General features: G+C 40.7%; 1 protein-coding gene across 1 annotated transcript in view; it reads left to right on the top strand.

Moving 5' to 3' along the window:
- Positions 1-19,215, top strand: part of LOC122787923 (dynein beta chain, flagellar outer arm-like) — a 5,188,001-nt gene that overhangs the window by 3,158,531 nt on the left and 2,010,255 nt on the right. The window contains exon 66 of the mRNA XM_044054850.1: positions 8,146-8,330. Within this exon, the coding sequence (XP_043910785.1) occupies positions 8,146-8,330 (185 nt within the window). The remainder of the gene's footprint in view (positions 1-8,145; positions 8,331-19,215) is intronic.

Here is a 19,215-nt window from a genome sequence, read left to right as displayed (position 1 = left end):
GCCCTTAGGTGACATTCCTGGATGTGCTTGTGTAACAAGTCATCCTTTGTTAATACCCCATTCGATTTGATGGCTCGTCCTTGTTCAGGACAAAAGTCAAACAAACACTAACCAGGTGTGAACAGGAAGGAAAGACTCTCTCTGCCATCAGAGTCCATTTTTCCACACCTTCTAGACCCTATCCATGGGTCAAAAGGGAGGAAAAATGTGGTTTCAAAAACCCCAGAGAGCCTTTCAAGACATATATGGTGAACCTTCCTCCAGGGGCAGAGGAGGAGGTAATAATTGAAGATGCCAACCACATGGCAGAGGGGTCCGCAAAACCAGGGCAACTGAGACTCTTTCTTTGGTGAGCCCTTTCAGCGCTCCTGAAAGGAGGCCTGTCTGTTCCTGTCTAGAGGCAGTCGGGGGGTGCTTATCTTTGTACCCAGACACCTTGCTAAAAATAACAAAAGACATGTGGGTACAAAGCATTATATCCAGAGGTTACTCAATACCCTTTTCCATGCCACCTCCACAAATAAAAAGGATCCTGGATGTTCCACCCAGTCACAGGGAACATGCAACCATAGAAATTCAAAATTTGCTAGAAAAAAGAGTCATCCAGTCGGTCCCTGCAGACCAGATAGGATCCGGGACTTACTCAAGGTTATTTTTGGTTTCAAAGAAAACGGGACTGGAGACCTATACTAGATCTCAACAGACTGAACAAGTCAGTAAAAAAGACAAAGTTCCGGACGGTCACATTGCAGTCAATACTTCCTTTTCTAGGAAAAGACAATTAGATGTGCTCTATAGACCTCCAGGATGCGTACTACCACATAAGAATGGTCAAGCTATCCAGGAGTCATCTGCACTTTCTGCTGGGAGCCAGTCATTTTCAATTTCAACCTGTGCCCTTTGGCCTCACTACAGCCCCCAGAGTGTTCAAATGCATGGCAGTAGTCATGGCTCACCTGAGATGTTTAGGATTCCGGGTGTTTCCATATCTGGATGACTGGCTACTAACTGCCACCACCAAGCATCTACTCATGCAAGCAAGAGACACTACCTTAAAACTCTGTGTTCAACTAGGGATTTCAGTAAATTATGAAAAGTGTGCCTTATTGCCATCTCAACCTATTGTTTTTATAGGCGCAGAGTTAGATACAAAAAAATTGATCATCAGACTTTCATGAGACAGGGTGCATGCCCTTCGACTTCAAATATGGGATCTCCTCTTCAAATTCAAGGTTCAAGCAAGGACAGTCCTAAATATGCTGGAGACAATGGTAGCAGCAATAAATGTAATCCCACAAGCAAGACTACAAATGAGAATCCTTCAGTGGCTTCTATTCACCCAGTGGTCCATGCAAGAACTTCCTATGTTGCATTGGATAACATAATGGAATCCTGCAATAGAGACCTTCATTTGTGGCTTCACTCAGATCAAGTAACGCTAGGTTGATCTTTTATTCCCCCTACTCCAGTAGCCACAGGGACCAAGGATGCCTCCCAGATAGGCTGGGTGGGTGGCATTATCAGGGAAGAACAGCCCAAGGCACTTGGCAGGACCACAAGGCTCATTTGCACATCAGTGTACTAGAGATGAGAGCAGTGCTGATGGTGTTGCAAGCATTCCAAGACTCTCTTCCGATAGGTATGATTGCAATACAGACAGACAACATGTCAGTAGTATGGTACCTAAACAAACAAGGAGGAACCAGATCTTACCCCATTTGTCAAGAGGCCCTAAGAGTATGGCAGTGGCAAAGTTCTCCCAATGCTTTCCGGCAGCAATGCACATCCCGGGGAAATCCAACGCGATAGCAGATAAACTCAGCAGAGCAATTTTGATGCTACATGAGTGATCCCTAAAGCGAGAAGAAACAGAAATGATTTTTCGCACATGGAGGCAGACTTGAGAAACAAAAACTGCAACGAACCACCATGGAGGCAGACTTGCTGCGATCTTTTTGCCATGTCCATGAACACAAAACGCAGCAGCTTTTTTGCCCTAATTCCCCCATCTGGGAAATCCCCATGGGATGCACTTGTACATGATTGGCCCCTGGGTCTCCTGTATGCTTTTCCTCCCTTTCCTCTAATACCCAGAGTTCTTAAGAAAGCCAGCACTTTGGGGAGGACCTTCATTCTGACAGCCCCCTACTGGCCTCATCAAATCTGGTTCTCCTTCTTGAGGCCTCATCCTCGGATTCTGGACCCAGTGCCAGATCTTCTGACCTATTCGTCAGGGGTCCTCCATCCATCTCTTCACTCCCTCAAGTTAACAGCATGGCTGCTCCAATTCCAAACATAGCCAGGCTACAGAAGTTTACCTCAGAAGTTCAACACATCCTGATGTCTTCTCATAAGACGTCTGCGAGAAGGGTCTATATTACTAGAACGAACGCTTAAATGTTCGAATCTGTAAAGGTCGACCCTGACAGATCGAACACTTAAGCATTCGAAATTGTAAAAAAGTAAATAAAAAAAAACACAAGCATGAAGAAAGGGTTTAAGCAGGGGGGCAAGCCCCCCCACACCCCCACCCCCCGCTACTTAAATATTACAACTCCGAGATCGCACTTCAGTGAACTACAGTGCGGAAATGGGAGATTTCCCATTCCCTACACTGTGATGCGATCTTGGAGTTGGTATATTAAAGTAGGGGGGTGTGGGGGGTGCAGAGGTGATTGCCCCCCTGTGTAAACCCTTTAGTTTTGATTTTTGACTTCTGCATTTTTTTTTTAATTTGTGTAAAAAAGTCGATCGCTTCACTGTTCAATGTCTAAGGGTCGACCTTTAGAGATTCGAACATTTAAGCGGTCGTGCATCTAATATAGACCCTGCGAGAAGACTATACCTCAGCAAATGGAAAAGATTTTCAATCTGGGCCCTTACAGAATCATATTGATCCTTATTCAGCACCTTTATCATCCAGTCTAGAATTTTTGGCTAAGCTTTTTAATGAGGGAACAGCTTCAGCAACCATTCGAGTCCAATTAGCAGCAATCTCTAATTTTCACATTGGGAATGAAGGACCAAATATTATGTCCCACAGACTATCAAAAGCATTTCTGAGAGGCATAAATTTGTTAAAACCACCCATAAAACCACTCCTTCCACCATGGAATCTAAATTTTGTTTTATCCCATATAATATTTCCCCCTTTTGAACCTGCATCATCTTGCAACTTAAAATTCCTGTCTTGGGAAATTATTTTCCTAGTGGCAATCACGTTAGCTAGGAGAATTTCTGAGTTATAAGCCTTGCCAATCTAACGTCCGTACATGTTATTTCACAATAACAGAGTCTCACTATGCACAAACCCTTCATTTTTACCAAAAGTATGTAGAGATTCAGTATAAACCAATCCATAGGACTGCCTGTGTTTTTTCCCCAAGTATGGCAATAAGGCAGAATATATGCTACACCAGCTTGATGTTCATAGACAGTTACACTTCTATTTACACAGAAGAATTCAGAAAATCTGACCAGCATTTCATTTACTTTTTGGATAACAAAAAAGGTGCTGCAGTAACAAAATCTACTTTATCCAGATGGTATCAAATTTTATCTCATTTATTTATCAATCAGTAGGCAAACAGCTGCCAGACAAAATAAGGGCTCATTCTTCTAGAGGTATTTCAACTTCTGATGCTTTCCATGCAAAGTTACCTATAGATGCTATTTGTGCAGCAGCATTGTGGGCAAGGCCTCATACCTGTATCACTCATTACAAAGTCGATTTGGCCTCCAGGGACAGGGCCTCTTTTGGGTCTGGTGTTCCGAAGAATATTCTCCTGTGAGTCACCCAAGAAAAATGGTGCTAGGGATGCTGTCCCATCAGTACAGAATGAATATGAGCTAGGACAACTTCACATAAAGAAGTTATATACTCACCATAACATTCCATGTGAGTTGTCCATCTCGTCTTCATTTTTACGTCCCATCCTCCAACCCCCAGCCTTTAGATTTTGGAGGATCGAGAGGGTTTTAGTTGGACATCTAATTTGCTTTGATCCTCTTCTTGGCTTATAAAGTAATATATATATACCTATATATATATATATATATATATATATATATATATATATATATATATATATATTTATATAGGTTCATAGGTAGGTACTAGGCTATCTGCCCGAGGGCATTTATAAGCCTAGCCAGAGTGTGTCGGCTTTCGCCGCCCCATTGAGTAATTAACTGATCCTCTGTCAAGCAGAGCCAATGAAGTGATCCCAGGGGTGTATTTTCTGTTACCCATCCACTCATCAAGGTTTCTCTTGAAGAGTGTTAGATAGGGGCTCTATATATATGTGTGTATATACATATATAAGGATATCAGCAAACAAGATCTGAAAGCACTAGAGCATCATGGGATAGGGAATGAGCCATGAGCTGGCTGGAGACCTCGAGCTTTAGTAAGAAGCCGAGTCGGAACCGACGATCGGTTCCGAACCCATCAGTACAGAATGAAGACAAGATAGACAACTCACATGGAACGTTATAATGAGTACATAACATCTTTTTTTTTAGCCATATTAGTTTGAAAATATTGGGGGCTGCCACCTTTAATGCACTCTTGCAAAAGTATTTTATTTCATGAAATAATATGCAGCACATTTTACAGTTTGTACTGTGAGTCCTTCTCTTCTATATTAGCTAGGATGGATTGCATGGTTCTGAGATTCACAATTTCATTTCTTTTTGCTAGTGTCTGATGCAAGCCTTTAAAGAACTAAGTTGTGTCTCTGAAATGATTGGGATCAAGTTTCCTTTAAGAAGTTGCTTTTATTATTTTGTTGTCTGATCAGAAAGGCACTGATAGATTTAGTAAGTCAGTCCAATCCTAGCAAACCCCAGTACTAGATGTATCCTCTTCATGTGTTGAAATGACTAATGCTTCAAACTTTACTTGATAAACTCCATTTTAAATGGAAATGATAGTGTAGATGATCCATTTCTTAACCTTTTAATTGGATAACTTTTATTAAAGATTTTCCATTTCACAGATTATACATATTTGAAGGGGAAAATACTCATAATAAAGACAAAATATATACAGTAAACTCTCAGTTAACCAGAACTTAAGCAACCAGCACTCTCAAGCAACCAGAAAAATTATTGAAGAAATACAGTACAATTTTCATGTGCTGCACCCCCCCCCTGCAGAATGTTTTTAGAGTTTTAGAGTTGTAAAAATGAAGATAGGATTAAATTCCCTCTCTCCCCAACCTGAGAACAAGTCAAACCAAACAAATAGTATAGGGTACAGTATTAGTTATGCCTATTTTTAATAGTAACTCTCAAGCAACCAGACACTACAGTTATCCGGCATCTACCGATCCCCCTGAGAGTTTACTGTGCAGAACTAGTAGGTGCTGCAGTACCACTAAATGTATCCTAAAGGTTATTTAAAGGTATGCTATAATAAAAAGATCACTTGTTTTCCTTCCACGTAGAACATTTCACTCGGATATTAACTATTCTTCCCCACAGGTTGGACATTTTTCTTCTTATATTTAGAAAAGGCATATTAGGCATGGATTTTCATTATTCAGCTAAAACGGATTTATATAGAAATGATGAAATAATTAATTGCCAGCTCCATTGTAGATCAAATGTGGACATTTTGTCAAACCCAGCAATATCATAATGTCCAAGAAAATTGCATTTGCAAAAGGTGTATAGGGAATAATGTAACAAAAAAAAAACAAAAAAACACCAGTCTCCCAGTGCACATATGACAGACTGCAATGCCAGTTCATTTAACCCTTACCTCAGGGAATAAATGTGCTGAAAAACTTTTGCTTAGAAAGGCAAATGGATTTATGGAGCAGCTCAGAGGGCATGATGGTTAGCTTTGGGGAACAGATCAAAATAAATAAAAAGCATGTGTCGGAGGTGAGAGGTGTGAACCATAGATATCTTTGGTATGACTACTTAGTATACTATTATGAAAGGGAGGAAGTGGTGAGAGGAGTGAAACTGCACACAAGCAGATATGAATTTTCATTACTACTATTATGATAGGTGAGAGATGGCTGATTGATTTTAGACATGTGCACTTAACTTTATCTCATTCTCTCCAATGGAGCGCTTTTAAGTTTGTACTCTATCTCCCAATGGGTGTGCCCTAAGCCTTTTAAAACAGTGAAGCTATTGGCCACTCTTAACAAATATTTATATCTTTACAACCATAAGTGTTACTAGGAAACAGTAAATGGCAAACTATTCAGTTCAAAGTAACTTTTACAGTGCTTACATGCATTCATCTCAAGGACTTGAACTGTATTTTACAAGCCACAATAACCACAGTAAATATGAATTTTGTAATGAATGAACAGCTTGCAATATCTTACTAACAATTCAAGCAACACAGATACTGCCAGCAGCGTATTTCATATAATGCTAAGCAGTTCTAACTGTGTCACTTAATTGTTGAGATATTTAGAGAAATATGAAAATGATCACAGCACAAATAAATAGTATACAAATAATTTTCATTATCTTGTCACCTGCACTAAACAGAGGTTAAACATCAATACATTTGTATTTCTCATTGTGTTAGTTTTAAGATTAAATCTTCTCATACCTGATATATGGAATGGTTTTATAATAATTAATGCAAATATGAACAAGCAATGCTTGATGCTAGATACATCAGTAGGGTGAACTGCAGACATTTTGAGAGGCATCAGTAGGCTGCTATGAGTTATTAACATGGTTGGGAAGTTGGAGGGTGGGAACACTGGAAGAAATGCTATATTTATTATTCTTAGGGGAAAAGATTGGACAGGTAATTCTAGACATGAATACATCTTGTTGTGTCCTAAGGAAGATGAAATGGAGAAGTATCCATCAGACATAAACATTATCATTTTTGTTTAGGTATACTGACATTTCAGGGAGTGAAGACAGGGTATTAATTTTTGGATTACCCAAATGATATGCTACAATGCATTCAGTTTGATGGAGAAGACTTTAATTATGGTACGAAGGACCTATGTTCGTCTATTTATAATATATGAAGCATGTGATATGTTATCAGGTTCTGGCAAATCTAGGTGCATTGTGGATTTTTTAGTCTTATGACTCCCAATTATCTTCCTAATTTTATACATTTTTAATATATTCAACCAAAATTGGATATAAAACTGTCTGCCATGTCTATCATAGAGTAATTTTTTTCATATCAAAGGAAATTTTCTTTGCATGCAAAAAGAAAATTTTCATTTCTTTATACATAATCATCTTCCAATCCATGCATTACTATCAAAATAAGAATTTATGATCATGCATCTATTCTTTGCAGTGCAAAGTTCAGTTGCATAGTTTCGGATTTTATTACTGGGAAACCTCACGACTGCAACTCCTCCCTCCCAGTACATTATGCATGCAATGTCTGCATTTACAGCTGTTGGCACTCATCCTGTTGTAAATTGTGACAAGTGATATCTCATTCCAGATGCTAATAAATCAGTGGAAAGCAGTGATAAACTGTCTTCTTTATTCTAATATCTTTTGTGCCTCTGAATATTTGTAGTCACATATCTTCAACCACTATTGACAAAGTAAACATCTAATGACAATCACCATTTGACACTAGCACATGTTTTCTCTGCACATCATTTTGAACCTTTATTCCACAACAGAAACTCTGAAATACACATATTAGGATGCATTTCTGTTTTAAAATTTGCTATTTCTTATGATATTCAGAGCTTTTAATGCATTTTAATTTTAAAATAATTTAAACTTTCTGCTGATAGCAGTGTGTGTAAAATGTGCACTGAAGAGTGTCACACTGCTGACCACTTTTGACTATCTGATGTGCTGTTTTTGTATGATTTATGAAAACTTCTACACATGATAGTTTTGTATGGCAACTGTCATGCTTCTTAATATTATTAGCATCATTGCTTGTTACCAGCTGAAGAGATTGAGTCCACCTTTCTATTTCAGATTAAGAATTTTACATTTGCAACTACAAGAACATCCTGACTTGATTTAATTTGTAAGATCATATCAGGTATTGAATCAAGCTAATTATTCCCATATGCTTAATTTTTTAATCCTCTTGTTCAGATAAAATAAAGAATTTTTTGGTTATACTGTTGAAGTTTTATTGATGTATTTAATCATTTTCTGTGATAGGTAACAAGTACTGGCCTCACATACACAAAAGAGACTGCATGGCAATTTTTTCTGCAGTCCATTCAACAGAACTTCCGCTGGATGTTGATTTGTCCAAATACTGGAACTGCCTTTCAGAAGAAGTGCCTTGAATTCCCAGCATTGACAAATGCAATTAATGTCTACGTGGTTCCTCACTGGTCCAGGTAATTGATGGTAGTCTGAAATTATGGTGTGTTAAATAGCCTTTAGGTTGTAAAAATATTAATCAAAAATGGCTTCAGAATTTTTTCCTTTGGGAGTTATTGTTTTCTTTTGCTAGGATTCCTGAATACAAGAATGTCTGTGTAATAGTGAAAAAAAATGCTATTTCTTAAGCCATAGTATGAATTTGTTACTATGTTTTTTTTAGGAATATGATGTTAGGTACTGTCATTTTATTTATAAAGTACTAAAACAAATTAAATGTGCATATATTGAATAGAAGAAACATAATTACACTGATCTCAAAATATATTAGAATTAAGACACCACTTTTGCAATTTTATCGAACAATAAGTAGTAGCAGCATGCATTTATTTCTATTAGACTGAATTGTATTTTTAATTTCATTATTGTCAGTCAAAATAAAAGACTTATTTTTAATAATGAAATAAGAAAAGATCATTGGTGCATGCACATTTTAAAATGTCAAATAGAACTATTTGCAAAAAGTTGAAGACTGTTATTGCTGGTGTTATAGACAAAAAAGAGAAAAGAACTTAGACTCTTCAAGGATAAGAAAATGAAACAGAAACAAGACAACAGGGAGGGACAAAATATCTTGGTCTGGGGTAGTGATTGCATTTTGCTGAAAGAGTTCAGCTATATTCAAGATCATACAGAAGTTAAACCGAGAAAAGTATTTGAATTCATTATACATGTCATCAAGGTGCTTTGAAGATTTCTTGAATAGATAAGACATAATCTTACTTTACATACGTCAGGAGCACTATATTTATGTTGGATATTTTAAAATGTGTAGGACAATGGAAAAGGGTTAGTGTTTCTGCCTCACAGCACTTGGCTCTCTGATTCATTCCTGTGCTAGTGTGCCTTCTGTGTGGAATCTTCATGTTCTTCTTATGTCTGCATAGGTTTTTACTGGTTGCGTTGGCTTCCTCTCACCTACTAAAGACTTGCTAGAGATGAATTACCAGTCTGTCAGAATTGTCTTTAGATGTGCATGCCATGTGTGAGCTACTATGTGCTGTGGTGTGTGTGTGTGTGTGTGTGTGTGTGTGTGTGTGTGTGTGTGTGTGTGTGTGTGTGTGTGTGTGCATCCTACAATAGACTATCACCTTATCTGGAATTAGTTTCCTGCCATATGCTCACTGAATTGTTTAAATGGATAAATTTAGTAATTGTAGAATTAGTAAATGAAGAAATGAATGTGACAGGCAAGACTACTGCTTGGTCACTATAATACTATATTGAATAATGTAGCTACTAAAAGACATGTAAAAGCATGGAATTTTGGAAGCAGTATGCTACAAGCAATGTTAAATAGGTACTTAAAATGTTGTGAACAAGATATAGGTTCATAAGTAGGTACTAGGCTATCGGCCCTCGGGTCTATACAAGCCTAGCCAAAAAGATACCCTGGCTTTTGCCACCCAAGAAAATTATTTTCCTATGCCCCTGTCGAGCAGAGCCACAGAGGTGATCCCCGGGGTGAATTTCCTAATTCCTATCCAGTCATCAAGATTTTTCTTGAAGAGTGCTAATGAGGAGCTTTGTTTGATATAGATAGGTAGTTTGTTCCAGAGTATGGGAAGTCTCTGGGACAGGAATTTATCCCTCCAGCATGTTCTGTTTATTGTGGTGACAAGGTTTAGGTCCCTAGAGCATGTAGCTTGAAGGGATTGGGATTTCTTTAAGTGAATCATGTCCAACAGCTCTGGGTTTGACAAAGCTTTGTATGTTAGGCAGAGATTACCTCTGAATACGTGATATGCGATGGAGTAAAGCTGGAGTTTTTTGATACGGTCTGCGTAGGGCATCAGTTTGAGGCGTGTAATCCTCTTTGTGAGGTATGTCTGCAGCCTTTACAATTGTTGAAGATGTCTTGTGAGGTACATACCAAAATGGGCGTTCTACTCTATAATAGGTCTAATGAGTGACGAATAGAAAGGAACAATGACCTCTTTTTTCCTGGATGAAAAACCTTTTGTGATGAAGTGTGCCATGTAGAAGGATTTCCTGACTACTGTGGCAATATGATTATCAAAAGAGAGACTAATGTCCACCTGTGTCCCAAGGTTTCTTATCACACTTTCGGTGTTAAGTAGACTACCACCTATGTGGTAGCTCATGGGTACAGAGTTTTTTACAAAGGGGATGACAATACACTTTTTGGCATTGAGCATGAGGCCATGGCTTTGATACCAGGCATCTGTCTCAGTGAGGCCCTTTTGTAGGATGTCCACATCATTAGGGGTTTCAATTATGGCTCATAGTTTGCAGTCATCTGTGAACTTCATTAGCCAAAGACCTTCTGTGTTAGCCTGTACTTCAGAAAAGTAGATACCAAACAGGAGAGGACCCATGACTGAACCCTGAGGTAATCCACTTGTCATTGGTCTGAAGTCGGATTTGGAGTCTGCAACTTCACAGTGTGGGTTCTGTCAGTGAGCCAGTTGACAACCCATATTGTGACATAGGGATTTATACCTAGTTTAGTGAGTTTATCTATAATTCCAGAGTGGGGGATGGTGTCAAAAGCCTTGGCGAAATCTAGATAGGCTATGTGAATCCCCTTACTCTCATCTTCGGCTTTGTTGACTGCTTCAAAGAAGGCAATCAGGTTTAGGAGACATGATCTGCCTTTTACAAACCCGAACTGGGTGGGGTCCAGAGTTTGGAGTTTACCAATGTCTTTGTTTATAAGTTCCATGACGATACGTTCCATGGCCTTGCAGACCAAGCTCGTTAGGCTAATGGGGTGGTAGTTCCCGGGGTCTGTGGTGGCTCCCCCTTTGTGGAGTGGGATAACTGTAACTGTGCACCATTCAGTGGGCACAAAGCCTGAGTTGAGGCTATGACTGAACATGGTGCTTAGGTGGGGTGCCAGTTCATTCTGTAGTTGATGTAGAATGTAGCCTGGGATGTTGTCAGGTCCCATGGATGCTGTGTTCTTGGCTTTGGAGAGTGTGGTTTTTACCTGTGATTACAGGAACTTTGCATTCTTCCGTTATGGAGATGGGCCCTTTAGGGGCTGAGGAGTGATAAAGTTAGCACTGAATCTATCTGCCAGGATGTTGGCAATATCATTTGATTCTGTATATTTAGTGCCATTGTGCTGTAACTCAGAGCAGATCTGAGTGTTGCCATTGAGATTCTTGACATAGCTATAGAATGCTTTGTGGTTGTCTTTAGAATCAGTGGTGATTTTGTTTTCATAACTAGTTTGGGGGATTTTATGAGGTATCTCAGCTTTTTACTGAGGCTGACCAGGGAGTTCTTCCAGTCATGGGATTTTACTCTTTTTTGCAACAGTTTCTTTCTTCTGTTGTAGAGTTTATTTATGGCAGGGGACCACCAGATTGGCTTCCTTTTTTTGGAGGATAGCATCTTGATTCTGTTAGGGATAGCATGATCCATGCACTTGTGTAAGTGCTTATAAAGTGCATGTGTGTAGGATTCAGCAGTCGTGCCTCTATTGTCCATCTTCACGGGTGTCGTGAAGTTTGCCACTTCTGTCTTAAGAAGCGTGAAGTTGGCTTTGGAGAAATTTTTTTGGTGGTTTCCTTAATGGGGGTGGGGGCGGGATGTGGGTGTTTGGCTGATTAGCTTGTGTTCGGATCTGACCAGCGAGGAATTGACCTCTGGTGTGGAACACCAGTCGCCCATGTTAGTAATGAACATGTCTAGGATATTGCTGCTCCTGGTGGGGTTGTGGATAAGTTGATCCAAGGCGTTGGAATTTATGAATTTCAGAACACATTGAGCAAAAGCGTTGGTACATGAGTAGTTTTCCCAGCTAATGGTGAAGTAGTTGAAATCGCCCATTATTAGGTTGTTGGGTTGTACCCTAATATTTTCCAGTGTACCAAGAAATGAGGAGTGGGAATCCTGGGGCATGGTGGGAGAACTGTAGCAAGTTACATTTTGGATTGTGGTCTTGCCCAGAGTTAGTTGTACTTGGCTAATCTCAGATGCATTATGCTGAGAAACTAGCCTGGAGGTGTGGATATCCTTAATGAATATGGACACGCCTCCACCTTTATTGTTTCAGTCCAGGTTAGGTGGCCGAAAGGTGTGATATGAATTATAGCCTGGTAATGCAGGGGTGCTGTCTGGAGCCTTGAACAAGGTCTCACTTACTGCACAGATATTGATGTTTTCCATTTTTAGGAGTGCCTCGAGATAGTGCATTTTGAGGTTTAGACTTTTAGCATTGAGTAGCATTACCCTCAGATTTCGCATGTTTATGTCTGTCACGTTGGTGGTTTTGTCATTTGAATGTTGCCTAAAAAAGGCACTATAGGGGTGCAAGAGCCTTAGCCAGTCATCTATATCCCAGGGGCAACAGGTGCAGACCATCTCTGGCAAAGCATCGTGGTTTGTCGTTCATGTCATCTCAGGCAGACAGATACTGGATCCCCTTTGAATGTCACCAGAAGCTTAGCTAATTGTTGAAGTCAATAATTTTTTCCTTATACTGTGGTATAATTCTGGGCGAAAGCAGGATGCTACTTAGGGGTAGGGTCATACCTGCCTGGGCCACATGGTCTGAGAGCTCTTCCATGTCTCTTTTCATGTAGTCCAGGGAGGTGCGTCTCAAGTCATTCACTCCAACATGAACAATGACAGAGTTGTATTTGTATTTGTTGTGGAGTGACTTGAGTGCATGCATTATCTGGCGGATCATAGCAGGCGACAGGCAGCTGACCGTAATTTTCTCCTTGTTCAGTCTGGAAAGTGGGACATCAGTGTGCCTGACTATAGAGTCACTTATTACTAAAGTGTTTGGTATGTTGTCTTGCCTTAGGGCCTGTTTTTGAGTGGCACACTGGTGTTGTAAGCTATGGGTTGCTTGGGTTGTGATTGGTGTTTGTTTGTGTTTCAGCTTTGTAGGTCCTCATTGTTTGAGTAGGTTAATGTTAAGGGCCTCCACATATGTGGGTTTCATGTTGCTATGTGTGGGTGTTGTAGGGCTGTGTGTTGCTTGAGGTGTGGTGCAGATGTTTACCTTCTCCTCTTGACTGTCTAGCACAGTCTTGTTTGGAGAGAGCTTTGCTTCCAGTTTGGCTATGTACTCGCATCTCTCACAGGTTGTAGTGTTTGGTGGTAGGAGGAACGGTTTGTCTGTATACATGAGGCAATTGCTGCATTGCCCCAATATGCTCAGATTCACCAGGTGGAAAGGAGATATCACCTGGAGCTGACCCTTGGACCTGCATGGTTAGGTGAGTTTTAGTAAAGTGCAAGAGCTGTTTTTCCTTACCTTGGCAAGGTGCTTTGCAATTTTAGGTTGTTTAGTGCCTATGGTTGATTCCCTTATTGACAGGGAGGATTTTAGTGCTTGTATTAGTTTACTGTTTCTTAAGTACTTTTTAGCAGTTCTAGAGCAAGTGCTAGTCACAGCGATTCAGATTTTAGTGCTGCTATTGAAAAAACAGCAAGTTCTAAGGGAAAATTTGAAGAGCAAAATTTCTGGCACTGGGAATGCTTTTAACCCTAGGCCCGCGGTGCTGCGCAAACCTGCGCAAACATGGGTTTTTAACTCAGAAACTTGAAAGGGATAGGAATTAGCTCAAAATGGCCAATAAGGTAACTTTTCAGAGCTGGAGACACTCCTCTTGTGGCAGATAGGCTGCTCTAGTGCTTATCCCTCTCAATGATAAGCAGAAAGACCTCCCACTGGCACAACAAGGTCTGGACACTCAGGAAATACACTAAAGTCCTGAAACCAGCAGAGCTGGGATCCAGACTATTCTAGTATAGGAAAGGGTGGGAATTCAGCAGTACAGAGAACTTTTTTTGTTTTTTTCATTTTTTTTTTAATTAAACAGTAAAAAGCAATTTAAACAGTAACAATGTACATAAAAGGCGGTCACACTTGAGTGGGACACCTATAGAATCAAATGCAGTTTAAATTATAATACTTTAAGCAAAAAACAAGTGCACAGACAGAAAATTTTATTTTAAACTGAAATGCAACAATAAACATCAGTAAAATGGGTTTTTTAAGTGCAATTAAGCAAAAACAGCTAAGAGAAAGCCAGAGAAGGCTTGCACCCGTCGCCCCTGGGCTTTCGGATATTGGCAAAGGCTCTTGCTACCCCCATAGTGCCTTTTTTAGGCAAGGCTCAAAAGACAAACCCACCTCCATAGGTATCACAAGGGATAAGAAACTAAGAGTAATGCTACTCAATGCCAGAAGTCTAAACCTCAAGATGCACTTTTCGAAACTCTCCTTAGCATGGAGAACATCGATATCTGTGCAGTAACAGAAACCTGGTTTAGGGCTCCCGAGAGCACCCCAGCACTACCAGGTTATACCTCATACCATGCTTTTCGGCCCCAAAACTTGGACCGAACCACAGAAGGAGGGGGAGTATCGATATTCATCAAAGATACCCACACCTCCAGGTTGGTGGCAAAGCATGAAGCATCAGAGACTATCCATGTGCAACTAACAGTGGGTAAAACTGCCTTCCAGTTTATAGCCTGCTACAGACCACCCTCCCAAACCCAGGAACCCCACTCGGCCTTCCTGAGAACACTAGAAAATATGAAGTTCTCTCCAAACACCATTATATTGGGCGACTTCAACTACCCAAACATAGACTGGGAGCATTACTCTAGCTCCAACACCCTAGCCCAAAGGTTCCTAGAATTTATAAACTCAAATGCTATGGAACAATTTGTTACCACTCCCACAAGAGGGGAAAACATACTGGACCTGATCATCACCAACATGGGGACTCTATGCTCCAGACCAGAAGTGTATCCCTCACTGGTAAGATCAGACCATAAACTAATCTCACTGGATATTCACATCTCGATCCCACCCCCTGCCTAGAAAACCACAGTGAAAAACTTCTCTAAAGCAAATTTCACACTCCTCAAAATTGAGGTGGAATCCTTCAAAGCCCCCGGGCCTGTGGAAAATACGGCCCAGACCGCAGAATCCTTTATAAACGCATTCTATGAACACCTTCAGGAATGCATGGATCATGCGATCCCAAATAAAACCAAGACCCAATCCTCCAAAGGCAGACGTCCTGTCTGGTGGACCCCAGCCATAAACAAACTATACAATAGAAGGAGGAAGCTACTAAATGATAGAGCAAAATCCCAAAAAGGGAAGGCATCACTGATCAGTATTAGCAAAACTACGGGCACACATAAAATTGTCTAAGGCCAGCTTCAAGAGAAATTGCACAGGACACTAAGGATAATCACAAGGCTTTCTTTAGTTATGTTAGGAACCTGGGTGGTAATTCCCAGATATGCTCAGAATTAGTCCAAAATGACAAAAAATACACGAACCCACAGACATTGCCAACATCCTAGCTGACAGGTTCAGCACAAACTTCTCCCCTCCCACCAAAGGGCAAATATCTATCCCAGCAGAGTGCTGCCCCTGACATCTCAGATGCTCAGGTAAGAGCCGCTCTCCAAAGCAAAACACAACATCAATGGGACCAGACGGTGTCCCGGGCTGCATCCTACATGAACTCCAAGAAGAGCTAAACTCAAACATAAAACTACTGTTCAATCTCAGCCTTACTACAGGATATGTGCCCAAAGAGTGGCGTACAGCAACAGTGGTCCCTCTCCATAAAGGTGGTGCCTCAATGGATCCTGGAAACTATTGCCCCATAAGCCTGACTAGCTTGGTCTGCAAAGCTATGGAAAAGATCATCATGGACCTCATAAATAAAGATATTGGAGACCTACAAACACTGGATCCTACCCAGTTTGGCTTTGTTAAGGGCAGATCCTGCCTCTTAAACCTGGTTGATTTCTTTGAAACAGTCACCAAGGCCATTGACGAGGGGAAGGTGGTCCACACAGCCTACCTGGACCTCACAAAAGCCTTCGATACAATACCCCACTCAGGCATTATAGATAAGCTCACCAGCTTAAATATAAACCCCTATGTCACTAGATGGATTGCAAATTGGCTCAAGGACAGAACCCACATGGTTAGAATTGCTGGAGCCATGTCAGACTCCAAACCAGTTACAAGTGGTGTCCCACAAGGCTCAGTCCTGGGACCTCTCTTGTTCGGTATATATTTCTCGGAGGTACAGGCCAACAAGGAAGGACTGTGGCTGACCAAGTTCACAGATGACTGCAAACTGGGCGCCATAATAGACTCTCGAGCCGACACAAGCATCCTCCAAAAGGGCCTCATAGAAACAGACAACTGGTGCCAGAGCCATGGCCTCAAGCTAAATGCCAAAAAGTGTATAGTCATCCCCTTTGGCAAAAACAAAGTGCCCACAAATTACCACATAGGTGGTAATCCATTAAGTAAAGAAGAAGTAATTAGGGACCTGGGGACCCAAGTTGATAGCAATCTCTCATTTGACAACCACGTGGCCAAAGTGGTTAGTAAAACATTTTATATAGCCCACCTAATCATGAAGGGATTCACATCTAGATCAGGGGACGTCATCGTGCCTCTTTACTCATCCCTCATCAGGCCCATAATTGAGTACAATGCCCCTTTTGGGGATGTACCTTACAAGACACCTGCAGCAACTGGAAAGACCCCAAAAGTACCTCACCAAGAGGATCAAAGGGCTCAAACAGATGCCATATGCTGCCCGGTTAAAGAAACTCCAGCTCTACTCAGTGGCATACCGCCTGTTCAGAGGCGATCTGTGCCTGACATATAAAGCCATGTCCAACCCGGAATTAATGGACATGCTACACCTCAGAAAATCCAAATCCCATCGAGCTACGCGCTGAGAGACTTGAACCTCAGCACTGAAATAAATAGGACATGCTGGAGGGACAGATTCATAACCCAGAGGCTTCCTTCACTCTGGAATAAAATCCCAGTCCAGGTTAGGCAGAGTCCCTCATTGACTCTCTTCAAGAGGAATCTTGATGAGTGGATGGGAGATCGTATGTTTACCCTGGGTATCACTTCTGTGTCACTGTTAGACAGAGGCACAGTATACTAACCTCGAAAAAGGGCATAGCAAAATAAATTTAAAATGGGTGGCGAAAGCCAAACACATTCTGGCTAGGCTTATAAATGCCCTAGGGCAGATAGCCTAGTATGAACCTATGAACCTATGAACCTGTAAGTCTTTCCTTCTTGTTTCTGATGCTGTGGTATTTCGCAGGACGCCCAAACAGGATCCGCGGAGCTAAAACAAGCCCAAACCCGTGTAAACATGGGTTTTTAACTCAGAAATTTGAAAGGGATAGGAATTAGCCCAAAACAGCCAATAAGGTAACTTTTCAGAGCTGGAGACACTCCTCTTGTGGCAGATAGGCTGCTCTACTGCTTACCACTCTCACTGATAAGCAGAAAGACCTCCCTTCTAAGTAATTGAAAGCAGTTTAAAAATGAAATAATGCAGCAGATATATTTATGTTTCATTCAAATAAAACATTTTTTCTCAAAAGTCAAGGTTTTATAAAGATTACTTCAGTTCTTTAAATGTAATATATTACCTGTCACATCTGATCATCATTTTGTCAGGGGTCTTACATCTGTGCAGTTGTATTTATCTGTGTAAGTAAATTTAGAGTTATTGATTATTTTGAAATAGGAGAACTTAAGATACTCTTGGACTTGTCTTCACCATTGAATATGAGGGGAGTAAGCATGAAATAACATTTTACCTCCCTCTCCAGACCCTGCTATATGGCTTCTCTACCTGAAACCTCTTATATTCTGAAGGTAGAAAAGCCATACATTCCTGGGCTAGGTCAGAGTCCTGCAGTCCATTCATTCCTGCCTGAGATAGTTAATCAGCTGTCCTTTTCCTGACAGAAGTCAGGTGGTATGGACTGGACAAGCTTGCTATTCCTGGGGGGGGGGGGCATATTACTGGTTGATTTTAGCTTAAAATCTACCTACGTTTTGTCAAAATGTTTAGGTCAGTAGAACAGATGGTTGACAGTTATGCGAGAATGGACAGTCCTTGGGGTTGGGGAATATGCCCTTTCTCTGGAGATTGTGCAATCTGACAGTTGGAATAAATAAGCAGGTTGTTTGTGGGTACAAGGGGGCTTGTTTCAATGCAGAAAACACTGTGTTATGTTTTGCATGTTCTGAGGATTAGCCTTGGAGCATGCAAAGAAACAAGTTGACGTTAGCAATGTTGACATAGCAGCCTTTTCAAAGTTGCTACTATACCTGTGTGTGTATGTGTGTGTGTGTGTGTGTGTGTGTGTGTGTGTGTGTGTGTGTGTGTGTGTGTGTATGTGTGTTTGTGTGTGTGTATGTGTGTTTGTGTGTGTGTGTGTGTGTGTGTGTGTGTGTGTATGTATGCATGCATGCTCCATCCCCCACACCCCCAGGAACTATAATATACCAACTCCGAGATCGCACTACAGCGTGGAAGTCTTCCCATTCTGCACTGTAGAGAGATGCAGGTTCCCCATGGTCGACATTTCAAATGTTGATCATATGGTCTCGGCCATTGTTCTGGTCAGGTTACTAAATTCTGTGGTTAATACAGTATTAGAGATGACACAAGAGACCAAGGCTCAAACTTTAGCAATTTTATTTTTAGCTTTTAACAATTAAGGTTTGTAACAAAAAAGCAATTGACTAGTCAATATGCAAAAAAAAAACCTATCACATTAATATGCAAAACCTAACCTATGACCTATCACATTAACAATTATAAAAACTGTTAAATCATGTACTTACAAGCATATGCAAAAAGAGAATCATCTTTGCCACTGATAGGGGGACTCCAAACCTATTCAGTACAGCTATCTGTTCAGTCAAGACAGGGCCGACACTGGCAGGCAATGCTGTATGCTCAGTTCAGGCTCTTGCTTCAATCAGATCCGGATACAAGCATATGCAAAAAGAGAATCATCTTTGCCACTGATAGGGGGACT

Source organism: Protopterus annectens, chromosome 13.part0, assembly GCF_019279795.1.
Source record: "Protopterus annectens isolate FY-2018-M chromosome 13.part0, PAN1.0, whole genome shotgun sequence".
Lineage (NCBI taxonomy): Eukaryota > Metazoa > Chordata > Ceratodontiformes > Protopteridae > Protopterus > Protopterus annectens.
Note: the sequence above shows the minus strand (reverse complement) of the source record. Positions and strands in the feature narration are given on the sequence as shown.